Source organism: Papio anubis, chromosome 5, assembly GCF_008728515.1.
Source record: "Papio anubis isolate 15944 chromosome 5, Panubis1.0, whole genome shotgun sequence".
Taxonomy (NCBI): domain Eukaryota; kingdom Metazoa; phylum Chordata; class Mammalia; order Primates; family Cercopithecidae; genus Papio; species Papio anubis.
Window position 1 is genome coordinate 153328935 of NC_044980.1, and position 18516 is coordinate 153347450.

Below are 18516 nucleotides of genomic sequence, written 5' to 3' on the forward strand. Positions count from 1 at the left end.
ATTACAGGTTTGAGCCATCGCACCCAGTGGAAACCCAGTGTCTTTAAAAAAAAAAAAAAAGTATCAATGATCTCTCTCTGCCCTCAAGGAGGCTTAAGCCCTATTGAGAAGTTAAGGAATACACAAATGGAAACATAGTTAATGATACCTTGCTGCAATTTAGGAGGGGCAGAAGGAGTATTAGGATTAGTGGCAGGAGAGATTGCTAGGGCTGAGCTGGGCAGAGTGAGTTGGGATTGGATGAGCACAGAAGAGGAGTTGGTCCTAGGGATAATGATGGAACAGACATTACACTCCTTGGTTCAGAGCCGAGAGTATAGCTTCCTCAATTGAACAGACTGGATCCCCATTTAGAAACTCTGAGGCCTTCAGCAAGTTATTTAACTTCCCTAAGCCTCAGTTTCCTCATCTGTGATATGCAGATAATATCCATCTCAGGGCTGCTGGTAGGATTTGGTGTATCTAAAGTGCTAGGGAAAAGGAGGCATCTACTACTTTCCCCTCTACCCACTAGGTTTAGTTCAGTTTTCCAGTAGGGTAGGCTTGCTTCCTGTATTTGACTTTACCACTGAAGATCTTAGAAAGAGCTCTACCTGCTGTGAGAAGCCCTTCACCACACGTCTTTGCTTGAGGTTTGTCTCTCCATCCAAGCTGGCAGTTTCCAGATGGCATATCCCGCTGGGGTCCGAGGAAAAAAGGAGGAGTATGTCTGCTGGGACAATCTCGTTGCATTTCATTTGGATGAAGTCTCCCACGCGCACATCCTTCCAGCACTTCTGCACGTAGGTCTGCTCTTTTCTTGGGTGAGACAAAGATGGGGTCTGAGTGAGCTTTAAGTTTCAACTAATGGGAGAATAGAGGAAGGTCCCACTAGCACCTAACTATCCACCAAGTCAGCCCGTCATGAGATTGCCTCGTATTCTACCTTACTCCTGAATGACCACCTCATAATCTCTCTAGAATAGCCAGGCATAATGTACAGAATCTCATTAGTACAGATCTGTCTTTGGGCGTGGTATCTCACGTCTGTAATCCCAGCATTTCTGGGAGGCCGAGGTGGATGGATCATGAGGTCAGGAGTTCGAGACCAGCCTGGCCAATATGGTGAAACCCCGTCTCTACTAAAAATACAAAAATTAGCTGGGTGTGGTGGTGCGTGCCTGTAGTCCCAGCTGCTCAGGAAGCTGAGGCATGAGAATCGCTTGAACCTGGGAGGTGGAGGTTGCAGTGAGCTGAGATTGCGCCACTGCACTTCAGCCTGGGTGACAGAGCAAGACTCTGTCTCAAACAAAACAAAACAAAACACAAAACAACAAAACAAAATCTGTTCTTATGAACATTTAAAATTTTTCCTGACAGCCAGTTTTTGACCAAGTCCTGTGTTCAGCCCTTGCTTCCTTACAATAGAAAAATTTTAAAAGAGAAGGTAACTGTGTTGTCATATTAATGTGGTACTACTCTTAATATCCACCATTTACCAGAATAGCCACTTGTTACCAATGAAAATAGAGTTTCAGGGAACTGGGATTTGGGAAAGATTGTTTTTGATTATAAGGAGAGTGATAATAGGAAAGGCGAGGATATCTGCCACTGTCCAGGAAGATCCGGAGCTGCACTGAAATTGAACACTCTGGGCAGTCAGGGAATTAGGAAGATTCTACCAGGAGTTTTGACGAAATGAGACCTTACAGTAACTGTGGAATTAGAGGGCTGAAGAAATCTGAGGAAATTATTTTATCTTCCTATCCAATTTATCAAGCTGAGATAATAATAGTGACAGGAACAATGACACATTTAGCATTTCTTACCTGCCAAGCGCTCGTGTTAATTCACATTTCATTTACTTTGCATAATAACCCACAGAAGTAGATATAATTATACCCATTTCACAAATGAGGTACTTGGGGGTCAAAAAGAAATTTTTCAAAGTCTCACAAAAACAGAGCTGGAACCTGAACCTGGGTCCAGCCTGACACCAAAGCCCACAGTTTTTACTGCTTGGGTATACTATCTCCCTGCAGGTGGTACCACAGCCTCAGCCTTCCCACCTCCAGCTAAGGAACTCCACACTTCTCAAGGCAATGCATCCAATGAATCCTTTTTTTTTTTTTTTTTTTTTTTTAGACGGAGTCTTGCTCTGTTGCCCAGGCTGGAGTGCAGTGGCACGATATTGGCTCACTGCAACCTCTGCCTCCTGGGGTCAAGCGATTCTCCTGCCTCAGCCTCCTGAGTAGCTGGGATTACAGGCGCCTGCCACCACGCCCAGCTAATTTTTGTATTTTTAGTAGAGACGGGGTTTCACCATATTGGCCAGGCTGGTCTCAAACTCCTGACCTCAAGTGATCCTCCTGCCTCGGCCTCCCAAAGTGCTGGGATTACAGGCGTGAGCCACCTCTTCTGGCCGCATTCTATTTTCAAAGAGCTCTCATTTCAGAAAGCCTTCCTTCTGCCTTAACCAAATATTTAAACAGTTCTGCTCTTCCAGGTAATACGGTCTATTCCATCTTCCAGCATTCTTTAAATATTTTAAGGCATTCTTCAGGTGTCCCATGAAGACTTTTGGGCATGCCAAGCCAAATTTAACTTTCCAGGTGCCCTCAATTATTCCTCATGTGACACAGTTTCACGATCTGTTCCGGAGGTGTGGGCTCATCTGTCTGCATTTGGAAATGTCCCGCTTTAAATGTGGGATTTGAAACCAAACTAATATCCCACATGTGGTCCTTCTAACTGAGCCCAGCTGACTTGAAGCTGGGTGCCTCTGAAGGCAGCCAGACCTGGAGAGCCAGGCTTTCCTTTGCTGGGCTTCTCCACTGATGCTGAGTGCCTCTGGGCATGTTCTTGTTTCTGTTTCTGCGGGAATCTGAGCTGCACTGGGCATGACATGTCTGCTCTTCCACAGAGAAAGAGTCGTGAATAGAATTCCGCTTTTCTCCTTTGACATCACAAAAGTCCCTGAGGAGGAAGAGGGTTTTGGTGTCATCCTCCCTTCCTGGAGGCCCTCTGGAGAACCTCAGACAAGTGTTTCTAACATCTAATCTTCCTGGTTATAAAGGATCTTCTCAGAAGAATTCCCCAGCCCCCTGAAATAAAGGTGCTTCCATTTGGAAGGCCAAGTCTATAAAATAAACAGGGGCATTGGAATTGGGGAGCAACTTTAGAACTCGAAAGAACCCCAGGGTTCTGCGGAAGTGCTCCGCGGTTCTGGGAGCTCAGTGCAGCAGACACAGTTAAATGCCATCCAAATGACTATTGATACCCCTCTGAGACCCCAAAATCCGAGGATTTTGGGGGTGATGTATCTGTAGCATTTCAGTAATAATTCCTCCTTACATGCGAAAGCACATGACAGGTTTCCAAGCACCTTTCAGTTGATCAGCTCGTTCTGTGCTTCTACTCCGCCCACATCACTTTTCCTTTAAATTTTTGTGGGTACATAGTAGGTATATATATTTATGGGGTACATGAGATGCTTTGATACAGGCGTGCCATGGGTAATAATCACATCATGGAAAACAGGGTGTCCATCCCCTCAAGCATTTATCCTTTGTGTTACAAACAATCCAATTATATTCATTTAGTTATTTAAAAATATACAATTGCATATTATTGACTATAGTCACCCTGTTGTGCTATCACATACTAGGTCTTAATCATTCTTTCTAACTCTTTTGTTTTGCTTTGTTTTTTGGTGTCCATTAACTATCCCCATCTCCCCACTAGCCCTCACTTTTATTTTCTATGAAGAATAGGGGCAGTCACCCCAGATTTGTTTCCCTGTGCCATTTTGGAAATACATGCGATTATTTAAACATTTGGTTGTTTATTTATATACTTAGGGTGGAAACTCCTTCACTAAGGGTGCCATTGTAACTGTCAAACACTTCATGGTCTCTCTGCTGACTCAGGGGATGATATTTTTTTTCTTCAAAGTAGCCCCGAGAAAACCCGTTAAATATCCAAGTATAAGGCTACTTATAGGCACTGGAATGGTCCATACTCTCTGTGAGAAAAGAATCTCATAGGGTGAAGGAGAGACTGGTTTTCTTTTTTCTTTTTGAGAGGGTGTTTTAAAATGTTCTTAAATATTATAGCAAAATTGTCCCAAGGAACAAAGAACGTATCACTCATTCTGTCGTCTTCCTCTTTTTTTCCCCCCTCCTTTGGCTTCTGTGTCCTACTGGATAATGCCTTTGGGGATGCGGGGTATCAGCTGATTGCTATAATCTCAGCATTCTACCCAGTATTTGAGATTGGATTCAGGGAGAACACCTTCCACTCTGAGAAATCCTGATCGCCAACCTTCCCAGAGCACACCGGTTTTGAAGGTTTTGGTAAATACTAGTTGGCCAGTATCTGCATACAGAGGCATATCAAAGGCAAGGCCAATACACCTCCACCCATGAACACTGAATCTCATTCTTCCCCTTTGTAATAAAGGACTGCACTGCTTATTCTAGGATGTAGGTTATAAAGGTGCTGGAAGATGGAGTGCCATGGAGAGGAGCTTATGGCATATGTGTTTTTCTGAGTTCTCACTTCTGTGAGCTGGGCTGGAGTATTGCCCTGTCAAGTCCTGTCATTAAGTATCAATGGAGCCACCCACAAGTGGTGAGTCAGACTAGTCTCTCTCTTCTTTACACTACTCGCTGGATCCCAAGGAGGTCACTGCTGTACTGGTCATAATTGTCTGTCTTTCCTTTAGACATAATCCTCTCTTCCTTAGGATCGCCTGCAGTGGTGAAGAAATATTCTCAGTCACTTTTGTGGGTTTACCTTCTCGGAGACAGAGATTGCCCAGTTCCAGGAATGCTCTTCTCAAACAGAAGCACACCTACCTCCAGGATACCCTACCTCCAGGATGCCTGGTAGGCATCTAGGAATAATAAAGCTATGAGATCCATATGACTTTGGGGGCATTCATTAAAAAAAAATTTAGGGGAAACAGTTTAGTAGATTGGCTGGTAAAAAATTTGAAGAATTTTATTTATAGTAACTAAACTTAGTTATGTTACGGAATCAGAGGCACATTTTGTAGGAATTTTAGGGATTAAAAAATGAGATCAGGAACATTTCCTTCTTGCCCTGGGCCACTTTATGCTGGTCTCTTGAATCTCTAGTGTCCACTTTGTCTCCTCCACTGTCAGGACCATGTCTGCAGAAAAGTCAGGGATGCACACAGCCCAAGGGGGTTCAGTCAGGGGCGGTGATGACTGGCCGAATCCTGCTGATGCAGAAAAGCAGCATGCTCCTGCACTGAGTGAAGCCCAGGGGAGACCAGCAGCTGGCCAGGACCCGCCAGCAGAAGTCATGCTCTCATTAATCCAGCCTGTTTGAAACAGCTGCCCCAGGTGGACACATACACACACCCTGGATTGTCCCCCTGCTAGTGGGTCCACACCTGGGAATGACTGCTATTTTAGTTTTATGCGATGTTCACTGCTGTTTAAAAATCAGACAAATCAACATGGCCTGGGACGAAGGCTCCATCTGGAAGATTCTGCCACGAGGAAAATTAAGTAGTGCAGTGCTAAACGGCTTTCCGAGAGGAGATAGGGATTATTAAGAGGATGCCAACTGGATGCCATCGGGGAGCAAGTGAAAGGGAAAACAGAGGGAGGAGAGGATGCTGAAGGCTCCATTTCTCAAGTATCTGGATTTTATTAAAACAGTTTCAGGCAACTAGAGTACAGGGGATTTGTCAGAAGTATTAGTTATCTTGCGGAACTTCCCATTCCACATAGGATGATGAGCTGACCTGGGCTGTCCTTCAGGAAGCTCAAATGCCAGCCCAGAATGCTCAGTGCCATGTCGCTAATCCAGGGTGAGAGAGGAATGCCCGAGAGAATGACTACAGCATAGGGATTGAGAGAGGCTTTGAATCCTGGTTTCCCTGCTTACAACCTGTGTGACCTACAGATCACAATGGGGTTGGGGAGGTGGATTAGAATTGCAGGGCTCAGGGAAGCACCAGAAAGAAACAACTGAGGCCAGAGAAGTGGCAGGGGGTGGGGAGAAGGGGGTGACCAGAACCCCTGGCTGGACTGGAAATAGTGGAGGACACATGTGATATTTACCAATCTGAGGATGCCTAGATATATCTGTGGAGAGTTGAGGATTTGGGTGGGAGGACTGAAGTCCTAAGTAAGCAGATTGGAGCTGAATGGCATGTCATTGGGACGTTTTTATTAATGGGACCTCATTCATACCCAGAAGCTAGTGAGGGGTGGAACATTTGGGTTACATTAATACAGTATAAAGTTCTTTACACTAGGAGGATGTTTGAAGCCTCAGGTCTGGGGATAACCTACTCCTGACCTTTTTGACCATGTGGTGGCAGTAAAGAAAGCAGAACTGCACATAGAATGTCACCAGTGATGGCCATGGAAACACTGTGCTTCAGAAGACATAGAAGTCGCAGGTGCCATCCAGCAAGGTCATAGCCACAGGGTACAATTCTTCAGATTGGGGGTATTCAAGATCATGAATTGTCTCCCAAATGCTCGTCCTTTAACGCCTGTAGATCCAAATGCTGCCTTTCTCTTTTCACTCCTGGGCACTGGACCGATGGTGCACATCTTGTTGCCACACTTCCCTGCATATTAGCATCCTATTTCCTAATTGTCATGTGCATCTTCCATTTTAAAGTATGTAAGAAGCTTGCTAAGAGCTGCAATGATCCTGGGTCTTATATTTCTATATGCACACAGAGTTGGGTATAGTGTTTAGCACATGGGGGAGTGTTCAGTAAATATCAATTGATTCTGTGTATATTTTTCTTGAATACAGGTAGTAGAAAGGCAGTTTTTTATAACCTTTGGCCATTTTAACATCTATCTTTTTTGTTGTTGTTATAGATACCCTAGTGGAGACTTCTAATAATGATAAATTAAATTATTAGCTTACATGTATTGAATACCTATAATGAACCCAGCATTTAACCTCTATTAAAGGTTAGCTGCCTAGTAATGAAATAGCTTTTATTGTTATCATTATCCCTATTTCATAGATGATGAAACAGGCTCAGAAAGTTATCTAACTTGCATAAGTTCACCTGTGTGAACAGGTATGTCTACAAGGACAGATGAGTGATGGTGGTGGGAGCGACATGGCTCAGCATGGTCTCGTGGCTCTGTTTTGGAGTGAGGCAAGAAGCTGATTGAACCCCAGAAGAAGGTGACATAAACCTAGCAGAGGCTGGGTTGAGAACAGGAGCCTCCCCTTTTGGAATTCCGATTTCCTTAGTGGCAAAACAGAGGCCATAAATCCTCACCCATGGACATACAAATCATGCCTGATGACAAGAGTGCAGAGCATCAGGGATACCTGAATTCTTGTTTTATGACTCTCCCACTCAGTGTGTTTTGGGGACGACCTAAAGCATTCTCTCCTGAAATGACAAGCTGAATTGGCCCAAATGGTTTATGGCCTTCTGTGAGCACAGGGTGAGGCAGTGGGAGTAGTGTGGGCACCTGCAAAATGGATGCTTCAGAAAGGAGCCTGGTTTGTTGGTGCCAAGTGCAGAGCAAAGGCCTGAGGGCTGGATGCAATGATCTGCTGGTCTGTAAGTCCAGCCAATGGCACTTTTCATAGCCAGGCTTCAAATGATAATGGATGTTTTTCTGTTGTCTGCATTTTTCAGAGTCCTCCCTGAGGCCCATTTTGTTATATTATTAGAGCTTGGAGTCAAGTTCTATGGTTAAAGATTTTTTTTGTCTTCTTTCATGCAGTTCCAAACTCCAGCCAGTGGTCATTCTTTCTTACTCCCCTTGGGTTAAGCTCATGATGACTTCTTCTGCCCATCAAGGCTATCAAACTCTCCTTAGCAATATTTAAGCTAACATTTTATGAGTGCCACAGGATGTCAGGCACAAAGCTAAGCCTTTTAAAAGCAGTAACTCATTTAATACCTGCAGCAACCCCAGAATATAGTTTTAGGGTAAAGATAGGCTTGTGACTGTATTTTGATGCTCAAATAGCCCTGGTAAAGCTTAAATTCTGCCTGGTCAATCAGTTCATCTGCTTTGGGGGTTTCCTTGAGGGCTGTTATTCGAGGAAATATTAGTACCAAATTGCAGCTTTATTAACAGCTGTACAAATATGATATTCTAATGTAGAGTCTATGTTAAGAAGTTGAGTTGGACCAAGTGGCTGACGCTATGAGCCAGATGAGGCCATTTACATCCTTTTTCTGAATCTAAATCTTGGTGTGGGTATGTTCAAGTGTGCTGTGGATAGAAAGGAAAGAAAGACGGCTAACCCCTAGAGAGGTCTACTAAATTCAGATTTTAAAATCCTGCCACATAGACTAGCAGGAAAAAATGACAGCGCAAAGCATAGATTTTGCTTTTAAATCATTATAACCCTATGTATCTGTGGCTCAGTGAATGTCCTTGGCTTTTACCAATAAAACTAGCAATTCCACCCTTGTATGTGTAGGACACACAGCAAAAAAGATGAAGGCTCAGGCTGGGGTTGGCATTGAAAAAATTAAGCTTGAGATGATTGCAAACACACACACACACACACACACACACAAAATTACTGGCCAGGCATGGTGGCTCACGCCATAATACCAGCACTTTGGGAGACTGACCGAAGTGACCACTTGAGGTCAGGAGTTTGAGATCAGCCTGGTCAATTTGGTGAAACCCCGTCTCTACAAAAAATACAAAAATTAGCCGGACATGGTGGTGCATGCCTGTAATCCCAGCTACTCAGGCGGCTGAGGCAGGAGAACCCCCAGCCTGGGAGACAGAGGTTGCAGTGAGTCAAGATTGCACCATTGCACTCCAGCCTGGGCTCAAAAAAAAAAAAAAAAAAAAAAAAATTACTTAGTACTACTTATAGTGCAGGCACTCAGCTAAACAATTTATAAAGATAATCTCATTGGATCCACGTGACCCTGGGAGTTAGGTGCTAGTATGGGCCCCATTTTATACAGGTTGAAATGGAGGCTCAAGTGATCAAATATCTACATAGGCCACACATTTGGTAAATGGCAGCTCTGAGAAAAGCCCAGGTCCCATGTCTAAGCCCTCCATGCCAAGCATCCAGTAAGGTCATTGCTTTACTTACCCTGTGGCATTGCATTTTGAAGTTTATTTCTATAGCTTCTTTATTTGCAAGCCCTCTTGCATGTCATCTTAACACCTTTTCACAAAATATGCTAGAGAGATATCATGATCACTATTTAAAGATGAGACACATGGGTCCCCAACTGCTTAAGTGGCTTCATTTAGGTCATGTAGTTAATTAGTGACATAACCAGGACCAGGACCTCTGGCTTCCTCCCTTCTAGGTTTTCCTGAGGACACGGGTGCAAAAGGCAACTCACAGACAAAAGAAAACAGGTTGCAGGCCAGACCAGGCCCTCGGTGCTACACTGTCAGAAAACTGTTTATTGTAGCATCTGCCTGACTTACAGAAGAGAGATGCTCTAAGTCTTGGTAAAAAGTCAGATTAAAAAAAAATCTAACCTGTATTATTCTTCCCCTAAGTTTCTATCATTTCTTGGTCCTGGTCTTTCTAATACCAGCAAAAGGCACACATATAACATTTCATTGACACAAGAACAGGCTATGAGCTGAATTATGTTCCCTCTGCCTGGTTAAATGTTGCTCCTCCTTCAGGGCTCTCCTGAAATTTTACCTCTTTACTGAAAGCTTCCCTTGGCCTTGATGGTTCCTGCAGGTGGGTGGGTCACCACATCCTCTGCACTTCTGTGTCCCTTTGCAGGTAGGACATTGTAGCTATTTGTAAGTTCCTTGTGACCCCTAGACTGAGAGTCCTTTGAAGGCACATAAGGTTTGCCTTGGCAATGCACACACTAAGTCTTGAATTAATATTTGCTGAACAGATGAATAAGTGAGTGACCAGCTGCTGAAACTGTGGAGGGCTTATGTTTCATTACATTAGGGAACAAAAACCACCCTGGGTTCCCTCGGTTCCCATTCCCTGCTCTGTACTGCATGTTTTCTGAATACAAATAAAAATTTACTAAGCTGGATGGAAAAACACAAATCTCTTGCTAGTATGGTTTCTAAATTCATTAAACTGAGCCCTGGGAGAAACTAAACTAATACAATTCTGAAGCTAATCTCTCCTCGAAGTCATTCCATAAATCTGATTAATGGGTCACCTTTAGACCACAAACACAGTTGCTATATTAAAAGAAAATGTTCTAATGGGATTGTAATTCTGTTAACAAGGCTTCTGCTGTTTGCAAAAAGACATTTCCTCACAGCCTAAGTCTAGGCTGGATGATGCATGGGCTTAGGTCATGAGCAAAATTCCAAGGGCTCTAGTATTAAATTGCACAATGAAAAAAAAAAAAAAAAAAAAAAAAAGGCATCAGTTGCTCAAATGTGTAAATCTGAGGTGAAACAAATAAAATGGATAGGGCTAGGGCATGAGATGTAATTTCTTATGTTGCTTCCCAGAAAAGAAAATTGTCCTGTTAGATCTTGTATTCTTTTCCTGACATCTGCCATGTGTCCTTGATATGGCAAAAGGATATGTCTTTTGGCATCCATCAGTTAAGATAATAACTAACACTTATCTATTTAATAGCATGTCCTAGCTTCCTCTGCTGGGGTCTTTCATAGAATCAATCCACTTCAGAGGTGGAAAAACTTTAGGGACATATAGTATAGAATGTCCAAAGATGTGTATATTCCCGTTAATATGTGGAAAGCAATTTACAAAGAGTCAAGGCTCAAAAATATTTTAAAGTGATAGTGTTGAGGACATTGAGGTGGCTTCTCCAACATCTGTTCCTCATTCTATTGGAAACTATCTCATTTTTAAAAAAACTTTGGCTTTTACAACTTCCTCGAATGGCCCATAGGCTTTCAGGGAAGCTGACTTCATGCTGGGCTCTGTGGGTGGGGCTGTGGCTCAGGTATTATAACCTAGTTAGTACAATCCCATCTCTTGCCTCTAGGGACCGGTTCAGGGATGAGCATGTGAGGCCGCTGAGATATGAGGAGGGTCTAGAGAGTAGTAGTAAGCTTCCTTGACCTTCCAAGATGGCTACCAGAAGTGTCTTTCTTTCTCTTTTCGTACACGATCACATGTAGATGTGAGGGCTGGAGCTGCTGCAGCCATTTCATTGCCATGAGAGAAGTCTGCCTGAGAGTTAAGATGATGCTGAGGAGGGCTGAATGAAAAGGACTGGTGAGAGATGGATCTAGGATGCTGATTGAACCATGCTGATCGCCCTCCCACCTCAGGACATTTGTAGTGACTTAAGCCAAGGAAGTCTCTTCGTTGTTTAAACCTGTTAAAATGGAAGTTTCTCCTACTGTGGCAAAGAACATCTCAACTGACAGCTGGGTTAAACAAAACTGATAGGCTGCTTACTGAGGGTCATCCTAGAACCTTTATTCTATTAATGGGTAAATTTATTTGGCTATGGGTTCTGTTCCTTCTTAGTGCATCTCACAGGACAAGATCTAGTCTGACTCTCAAATTTTGCAAAAGTGGAAACTGAGGTCTATATGTTTGAATGACTTTCCTAAGCTATTACTAGTCTGAGATCTGGGCCTAGACTACAGGCCTCTGCCTCCCAGGCCTGCATTCTTAACTCAAGGTCATACCTTCTCTCTGGCCCTTGAGGATGAACTTCAAAAGAAGAACCTACAGCCAGAAGTGATTGCGTGCCTGCAATCCCACCTACTTGGGAGTGTAAAGCAAGAGGACAGCTCGAGCCAAGTTCTAGACCAGCCTGGGCAAGGTACTAAGACCCCTGCCCCTACCGCCCATCTCAAAAAAGCACCAACAAGAAAAGAACCTTATTATTATTTTGCAGAGACTCCAGATTTATAGAATATTTTGAAGCAAAGTTTGCAAGTTTTTGGGCTCATAAGCAAAATAGAAATTTAGGTTCAAAAAAATAGGTCTGAAGTGTTTGAAAAAATTACATCAGTTACAAAGTAATATAAAACCAGTTAAAAGTCAGGTTATTTCAAATAAAAATATTAATTTTTAGCTGCCCTAATAAAGCTCAATCTGGCAACACTAGGCCTATACTTCTACATAATAACAATTAGCAGGAGCTAAGTGACCAGCTCTGCCTCCTGGGATAAATGCATGGCCTCTCCACTTTGCCATATTCACCACCATTCCCTATTGCCTCCTAACACTGATGCCAAGTGTCATTGGCCATTTATCAGTCCAAGAGTAATATTGCTTTTTAGAAGCTATTCAGTCAATTTAATTACCTCTCTGGTCCCTGTGGCCAATTATTTTTATATACTTGAAAAAGTAAAAATTCCCAAACTTAGATATTAAAAATATTTCCAAAGCCCAGTAAATTTAAAGCAACACTGCATTAATCAAAGACGAATAGGTTTCTTTGCTGTGTCTTTTCTTAGTCCTTCATGGGCTATGGGTGATTGGAGGAGGGCCAGCATATGTAATTTGGCCATGCACATATTTTTTCAGAGACTATTTCTTTGTCACTGTTATTCCACTGAAAACACTTTGGGAAATACTGCTATGAAAGCTTCATGCTCCTCCCTACCAGTGAGCTGGTGGACTAATGTTTCTTTTTTCTAGATTGTTATCATCTCGGTTTCCCAATGTTCCCTGGAAGCTCTTTTGGAAACAGAACAACAGCAGCCTGGCCTAGGTCTAGCCAGCTCCCAGCAGAGGTGAGTCTGTAGTCCAATCCACACAGGTTATTCCCAAGAACCAGGCCATGATTCTGTGATATTCTGGCAGAGCGAGGAGAACAGGACCAGGCTCACTGCAGCCCACGTGCATTCCTTCCTGACGGCCCAGCTTCCTGGCTCCCCACTGTGTATATTCCACGGAGGAAAACAAGAGTAAGGTGGAAAACAAAAAGTGACCGTGGATTGGTGCCAAAAGAAAAACAATGCTTTCTCGGCCAGGTGCAGTGGCTCACGGCTGTAATCCCAGCATTTTGGGAGGCCAAGGCAGGCGGATCACGAAGTCAGGAGATCGAGACCATCCTGGCTAACACAGTGAAACCCTGTCTCTACTAAAAATACAAAAGATTAGCCAGGCGTGGTGGTGGGCACCTGTAGTCCCAGCTACTCGGGAGGCTGAGGCAGGAGAATGGCGGAACCTGGGAGGTGGAGCTTGCAGTGAGCCGAGATGGCGCCACTGCACTCCAGCCTGAGTGACAGACCAAGACTCTGTCGAAAGAAAGAAAGAGAGAATGAACGAACGAAAGAAAGAAAGAAAGAAAGAAAGGCAGACAGACAGACAATGCTTTCTCAAAAACAGCCTCTTCAAAGAAAGGCATCACACCCCAGCAGTGATTTCATCCTCTCTTTATAATTTTCATATTCAAAGGTGAGGAACGACTAAATCTTAACTCTGGCTGTCTAGTGTGCTTACAACATTCAAGACAATTAGATATAGCTGGGGAAAAAATTACCCTTCAGATAAATTTTTGTAAACGTGCAACTGTGTCCCTCCAAGCAAAGAGACGAGAAGCTCATTTGCTGCTGAGGGATGAACATGGAGTTTCTTGCGGGGCTTCTTTGATGATATTGGTAAATACCATCTAAAGTCATTGCATTAGATACTCATCTTGGAGGTTTCCCCTGGCTACCATTTTCCAAGTGGAGTTTGGCTCATAAGCCCTTTCAGCAGCCAGCTCCAAGCTGGCCACCTTTCAGTCCCCTGGGGAAGAGAACCCCTCCTTAGAAGTAAGCAGTGCCTAAATGGCTGAAGTACATACCTTGAAGCAAGCCTCTTTCATTCTAACAAGGACCGGAGCCAATGCGGAATGTCTGCTGAACTGGGGTGAAGAGTAAGAGGGAATGAGACTGCCTAGGGTACTGCTTGTGAGACATGGATATTTTCTTTGTTCAGCAACAAGTCAAGCTCTTACTTGCTAGAGACTCGATCATCTTAGGCTGCCAACTGCTAGCTCTGAAGGTGCTTTGTATCTCTAGTCTCTTTGTAAGCCCAGACTCAACTCCCTTGCTTCTTTTAGGACTACGTGGGTTGTCACAAAGTTGAGACACACTCTAACTCTGTCTTCTTTCCTTGCCAAGTGAAAGCATGTCCTATCCTGACAACCTAATTTAGTCATTTGCTCAATGGAACCTTTGTAGAACAATGACATGTATAAAATGACATTAAATAAATGTCTAATGACATCAGATAATCCAGTCATCCTAGAGTTTATTTCTTCAGATTTCAACTCACCCTAAATAATTAATATTGCATCTGTGTGCTTAATAATATGAGCACTTACATAAGTTAAAACAAGGTTTCTCAACTTCAGGACAGGTGGTGTGCAGTCTTTGCTTTGGTTGAGACAACATTGAAGATAACTCTCAGAAACAGTGATGAAGGAAATATTGGGTTTTACATTCTAAAAATAATGCAATTTCAGCTTGCATTTACTGAGCATTTGTTGTATATCAGATATAGTGTTAAGCATTTTCTAATAATTATCTCCTGCAACTCTCACAACCACCTCAGGAATGGTTCAAATTTTATGAATTACAAAATTCCCTCCCGGTGTCCTCAACCAGCTTTAAATGTGCTCATGGCCACACACTGGGTTAAGAAGAGATGAGAATATATGCAAAACTCTTAGATGTTAGACACATTTGAAACAGCGAAGAAAATGCTACATAATGAAGACCTCCTAATTTTAAAAGACTGACTCAATCCTCCTTTTGTTTTGGATTGCAGACTATAATCCTCACTGTAGAGAACTGAACAGCTTCCCTGAAATAAAATAATGTATTTCCCTACTCCATCTCTTCTACAAACAGTAACTGCAGTGGTAGCAGCCACAGAAAGATCAGGCTGGGCCCAAGACTTCCCTGGAGTTTTTTGCTTTACCTGCTGTAGATGAGGCACTCTCGGTTATTGATGACTTTATCCGATTTGTACCTCCGGAGGTCTTCCCAAGCGTCCTTGATGGCAGTGACTGCCAGGATCACACAGACTGGTATCAGGTTAACCTCAGGCTGGAAAGCATTGACCACAGGGAAAAAGTTCAGAATCGCAATGCCCACAAAATAGAGATTGGCAAACCGGTGTAGCTGCTCAAAAATGTTCTTGGGGACGAAGGACAACACGGTGTACTTGCTGGTCTTGATTTGATTCCCACGATGATGTCTGTTGGGGTTCTCTTTGTGAGACCATCCTTCGAAGGGCAGGTTAGAGACCACCACTCGTTTTTTGTCCTCTTTTCTTTTCCACCTTTTCCTCCCTTCCTTTTTCATCTCTGCTCAATGTTGTCTTTTTAATTTTCATAATTTAATTTTCATCTTTTGCTTGCCTTCTCTGAAAATTTTTCTCTCTTCTTTCAGAAGGATACTAAAAACGAAAAGCCAGGCTGCGAACCCCAGGGGAGAAACATGAGGAGGAAAGAGCCTGCAGAGAACAGGTGTGTATCCACCAAGCCACTTCCTTCTACTTGTTTGAGACTCCACCTGTTGGAATGTAGACGTCATCCACAGGTGTCTTCCTTTTCCACCCTGGGCAGCCAAGAACAGGTGTACCAACTCTGGGTCCTAAAACCTACCAGCTTCTCAAAGCAAGAATTTCAACCCAAGCAACTGAGGCTTTAAAATGGCAGACATTTTCTTGGTTTGGGAGACACTGCTTGACATCCTCCAAAGAGTTTCTCCTGAACTTAGTCTCCCAAGATAATCCAGCCATCCTAGAGTTTAATTCTTAAGCTTTCAACTCACCTTTAATAATACTGCATCTGTGTGATTAATAATATAAGTGCTTATACAAATTAAACAAGTTTTCTCGGCCTCAGCACTATTGACATTTTGACAGGACAATAATTCTTCCCCAGGCTGTCCTTTGTATCATAGGATATTTAGCAGCACCCCCGGATTTTACCCACTAGATGTCAGTAGTACCCCCCACTCCCAGTATGACAACCAAAAGTGTCTTCAGACATTACTAAATGCTCACTAGGGGTCTAAATCACCCCCACTTGAGAATCAGTGAGTTAAATAATTTAGAAAAATAAAATGGAAGAAAAGAGACTCATCCTGAGGCTATGCTGATGAGTTTGCATAACCCATTTGCAAGAAAGAACACAGGGATGGTTTCTCTTACCTTTCATAAATTCTAATGTTGGAGCAGTTTATTGCTTTATCAAAGCAGTGTCTCTTGAAGTCCTCCATGCCATCTTTGATCATGATGACGAACAGGACAATGGCCAGTGGTAACATGGTGATTTCTCTGTGGAAGACTTCCATGGAAGGCATCCAGTTCAAAATCACCAGGAACAGGAAATAGAGGTTAGCCCATCTGGAGGGGCAAGCGAAGTGTGAGTAAACACTATGGAGAAGAAAAATGTACTTTCTCCCCCATTTCTTCCCTACTGTTTGGCCTTGATCAACTAAACATTCTCCTTCAGTGTCACCTCCAACATTATGGTAATGGCTTTGAAGCCAAACCCATCTAGATTTACTTATTATTTCCATAGATTATTGGGGTGGTGTTTGGTTACATGAATAAGTTCTTTAGTGGTGATTTGTGAGATTTTGGTGCACCCATCACCTGAGCAGTATACACTGCACCTAATTTGTTGTCTTTTATTCCTCTCCCCTCCTCACCTTTTCCCCCTAAGTCCCCAAAGTTCGTTTTGTCATTCTTGTGAATGAGACTGGAGATGATTATTCTCAGGAGTGGAAAACCATCTAGTTTTAAATTCTGTTCCTGTTATTTACTAGTTGTGTGATTTTTTTGAGCTTATTTCCTCTTGCACAAAATGGGGATAATATTATCGACTTTAAAGGGGTCCTATAAATATTACACGATATATAATTTTTGTGTGATACACAGTAGAGGGCTCTGGAGCATAGTAATACGCAGTAGAGGGCTCTGGAGCATAGCAGTTGCTCAGTCAATGGTCACTTATAATAATAATTACAATATTGAGGATGATATATAAGCACATAACTTTTAATTTAAAATGATCTCATACATTATCTCAAAAGAGTTGCTGATGTCTTCAAGTTTTCCACGTGCATCTTGCTCTCTCTTGCCACAGTGCCTTGGCATGTGCAGGTCTGTCTGCAGGTCTTCTGCTGACTTCTGTCTGTCCCTTTTCACTCAGGTAATGCTGTCTCTCTTTCATGTTATACTTCAATTCCCCAACTTCCTTAACTAGGCCAAGATTTCCTTATTATTCACTATAGTAGCACCGTATACCTCTCCTTAGAAGTACCTATTCTACTTACAACTTTACATCAATTTATATAATTAAAAAACTAATGACTGTCTCTTTTACAGACAATATATTCAATAAGGACAGTTTCTCTCTGCCTCTCTATTTTTTTATGTATCTCTAGCTCCCAGCTCACGGCTTGAGACAGAGTAGAACCTGACAAATATTTGTTGAATTAAAGAATGAACCACAAAAACTTCTTAAGATAAATGTATTTGGATATTAAAGGTAAGGTGGTCCCCGGAGGGTAGTATCTCTGAGTTTATCTAAGTGGTAAATACTTGTTTAAAATATGTATTGTTGGCTGGGTGTGGTGGCTCACTCCTGTAATCCCAGCACTTTGGGAGGTTGAAGCAAGCAAATCCTGGGAGCCCAGGAGTTAGAGACCAGCTTGGGCAACGTGGCAAAACCCCGTATCTACATAAAAGTACAAAAATTTGCCGGGCATGGTGGTGCTCACCTGTGGTCCCAGCTATTTGGGAGGCTGAGGTGGGAGATTCACTTGAACCCAGGAGGTGGAGGTTGCAGTGAGCCGAGATTGCGCCACTGCACTCCAGCCTTGGGAACAGAATGAGACTCTTTCTCTAAAAAGAGTATTGTTCAGATAAGTGGATCTGTACCTATGAAATTGCTCAAAGAGGTTCCGGGGCAGGAAGGTGAAGAGGGTGTATTTGGTTGTGCAGGTTCTGTTGCCGGGATATCTCCTGGAGACCTCTTCCCAATCTTGATGGAATATACTGTTGTTGGGGAACACGACCCGCTGCTGTGTCAAGTTGTAGCTCTGTCTCCCTTTCTCCGGAGAGAGCAGCGGTGTGGTTTCTGATGGACAATCGGGGAAGCCATCTCTGACTCTCCAATGCCACCGATGCCACGATGAGTCCACTGAGAGGGCCATTTCCAGCAGCAGGCTAGGGTCTGAAAACAGACACAGGAGGAACTATGTTTAGGAGAAACATGCAGCATGTTGGCCTGTTCACTTCTCCCCCAACCACGCAGGGTAGACACTGAAAGTAGCCTCAGCCCACACTTTCACCTACTTCTTTGTAACTAAAGGTCACTAGATCCTGACCATTTGCTTCCCTGCTGTTCCTAAAGATAGGATTTCTGACATTAGAATCATAAGGATTTTAAGACTGAGTTTCTGATGTTAGAATCCCTATGTTCTAGGGTGACACGCTAAACAAATAATCACATAAATAACATGCTCCTAACACTGGGATACATGCCATAGAAGCATTGAAGTGGGTGGGACATGCTGTTGGCCTAGTTGGGGCTGTCAGGGATAGCTAAAGTGTGGCTTGCTGGGCTAAGACCCTGCAGGTCAG

At 43.1% G+C, this 18516-nt stretch overlaps 1 protein-coding gene across 4 annotated transcripts in view; it reads right to left on the reverse strand.

The window, feature by feature from the left end:
• Window positions 1–18516, reverse strand: part of ATP10B (ATPase phospholipid transporting 10B (putative)) — a 365220-nt gene that overhangs the window by 111055 nt on the left and 235649 nt on the right. For 3 of the 4 annotated variants that reach the window (XM_031666580.1, XM_031666579.1, XM_031666582.1), the window contains exons 4-6: window positions 17812–18106; window positions 16075–16269; window positions 594–798 (exon numbers count right to left, since the gene is read on the reverse strand). In XM_031666580.1, coding sequence (XP_031522440.1) covers window positions 594–798; window positions 16075–16269; window positions 17812–18086 — 675 coding nt within the window. In that variant the 5' untranslated portion in view covers window positions 18087–18106. Of the gene's footprint in view, window positions 1–593; window positions 799–14835; window positions 15477–16074; window positions 16270–17811; window positions 18107–18516 lie in introns of those variants that run through there. The other variant, XM_031666581.1, reaches the window with a different exon arrangement.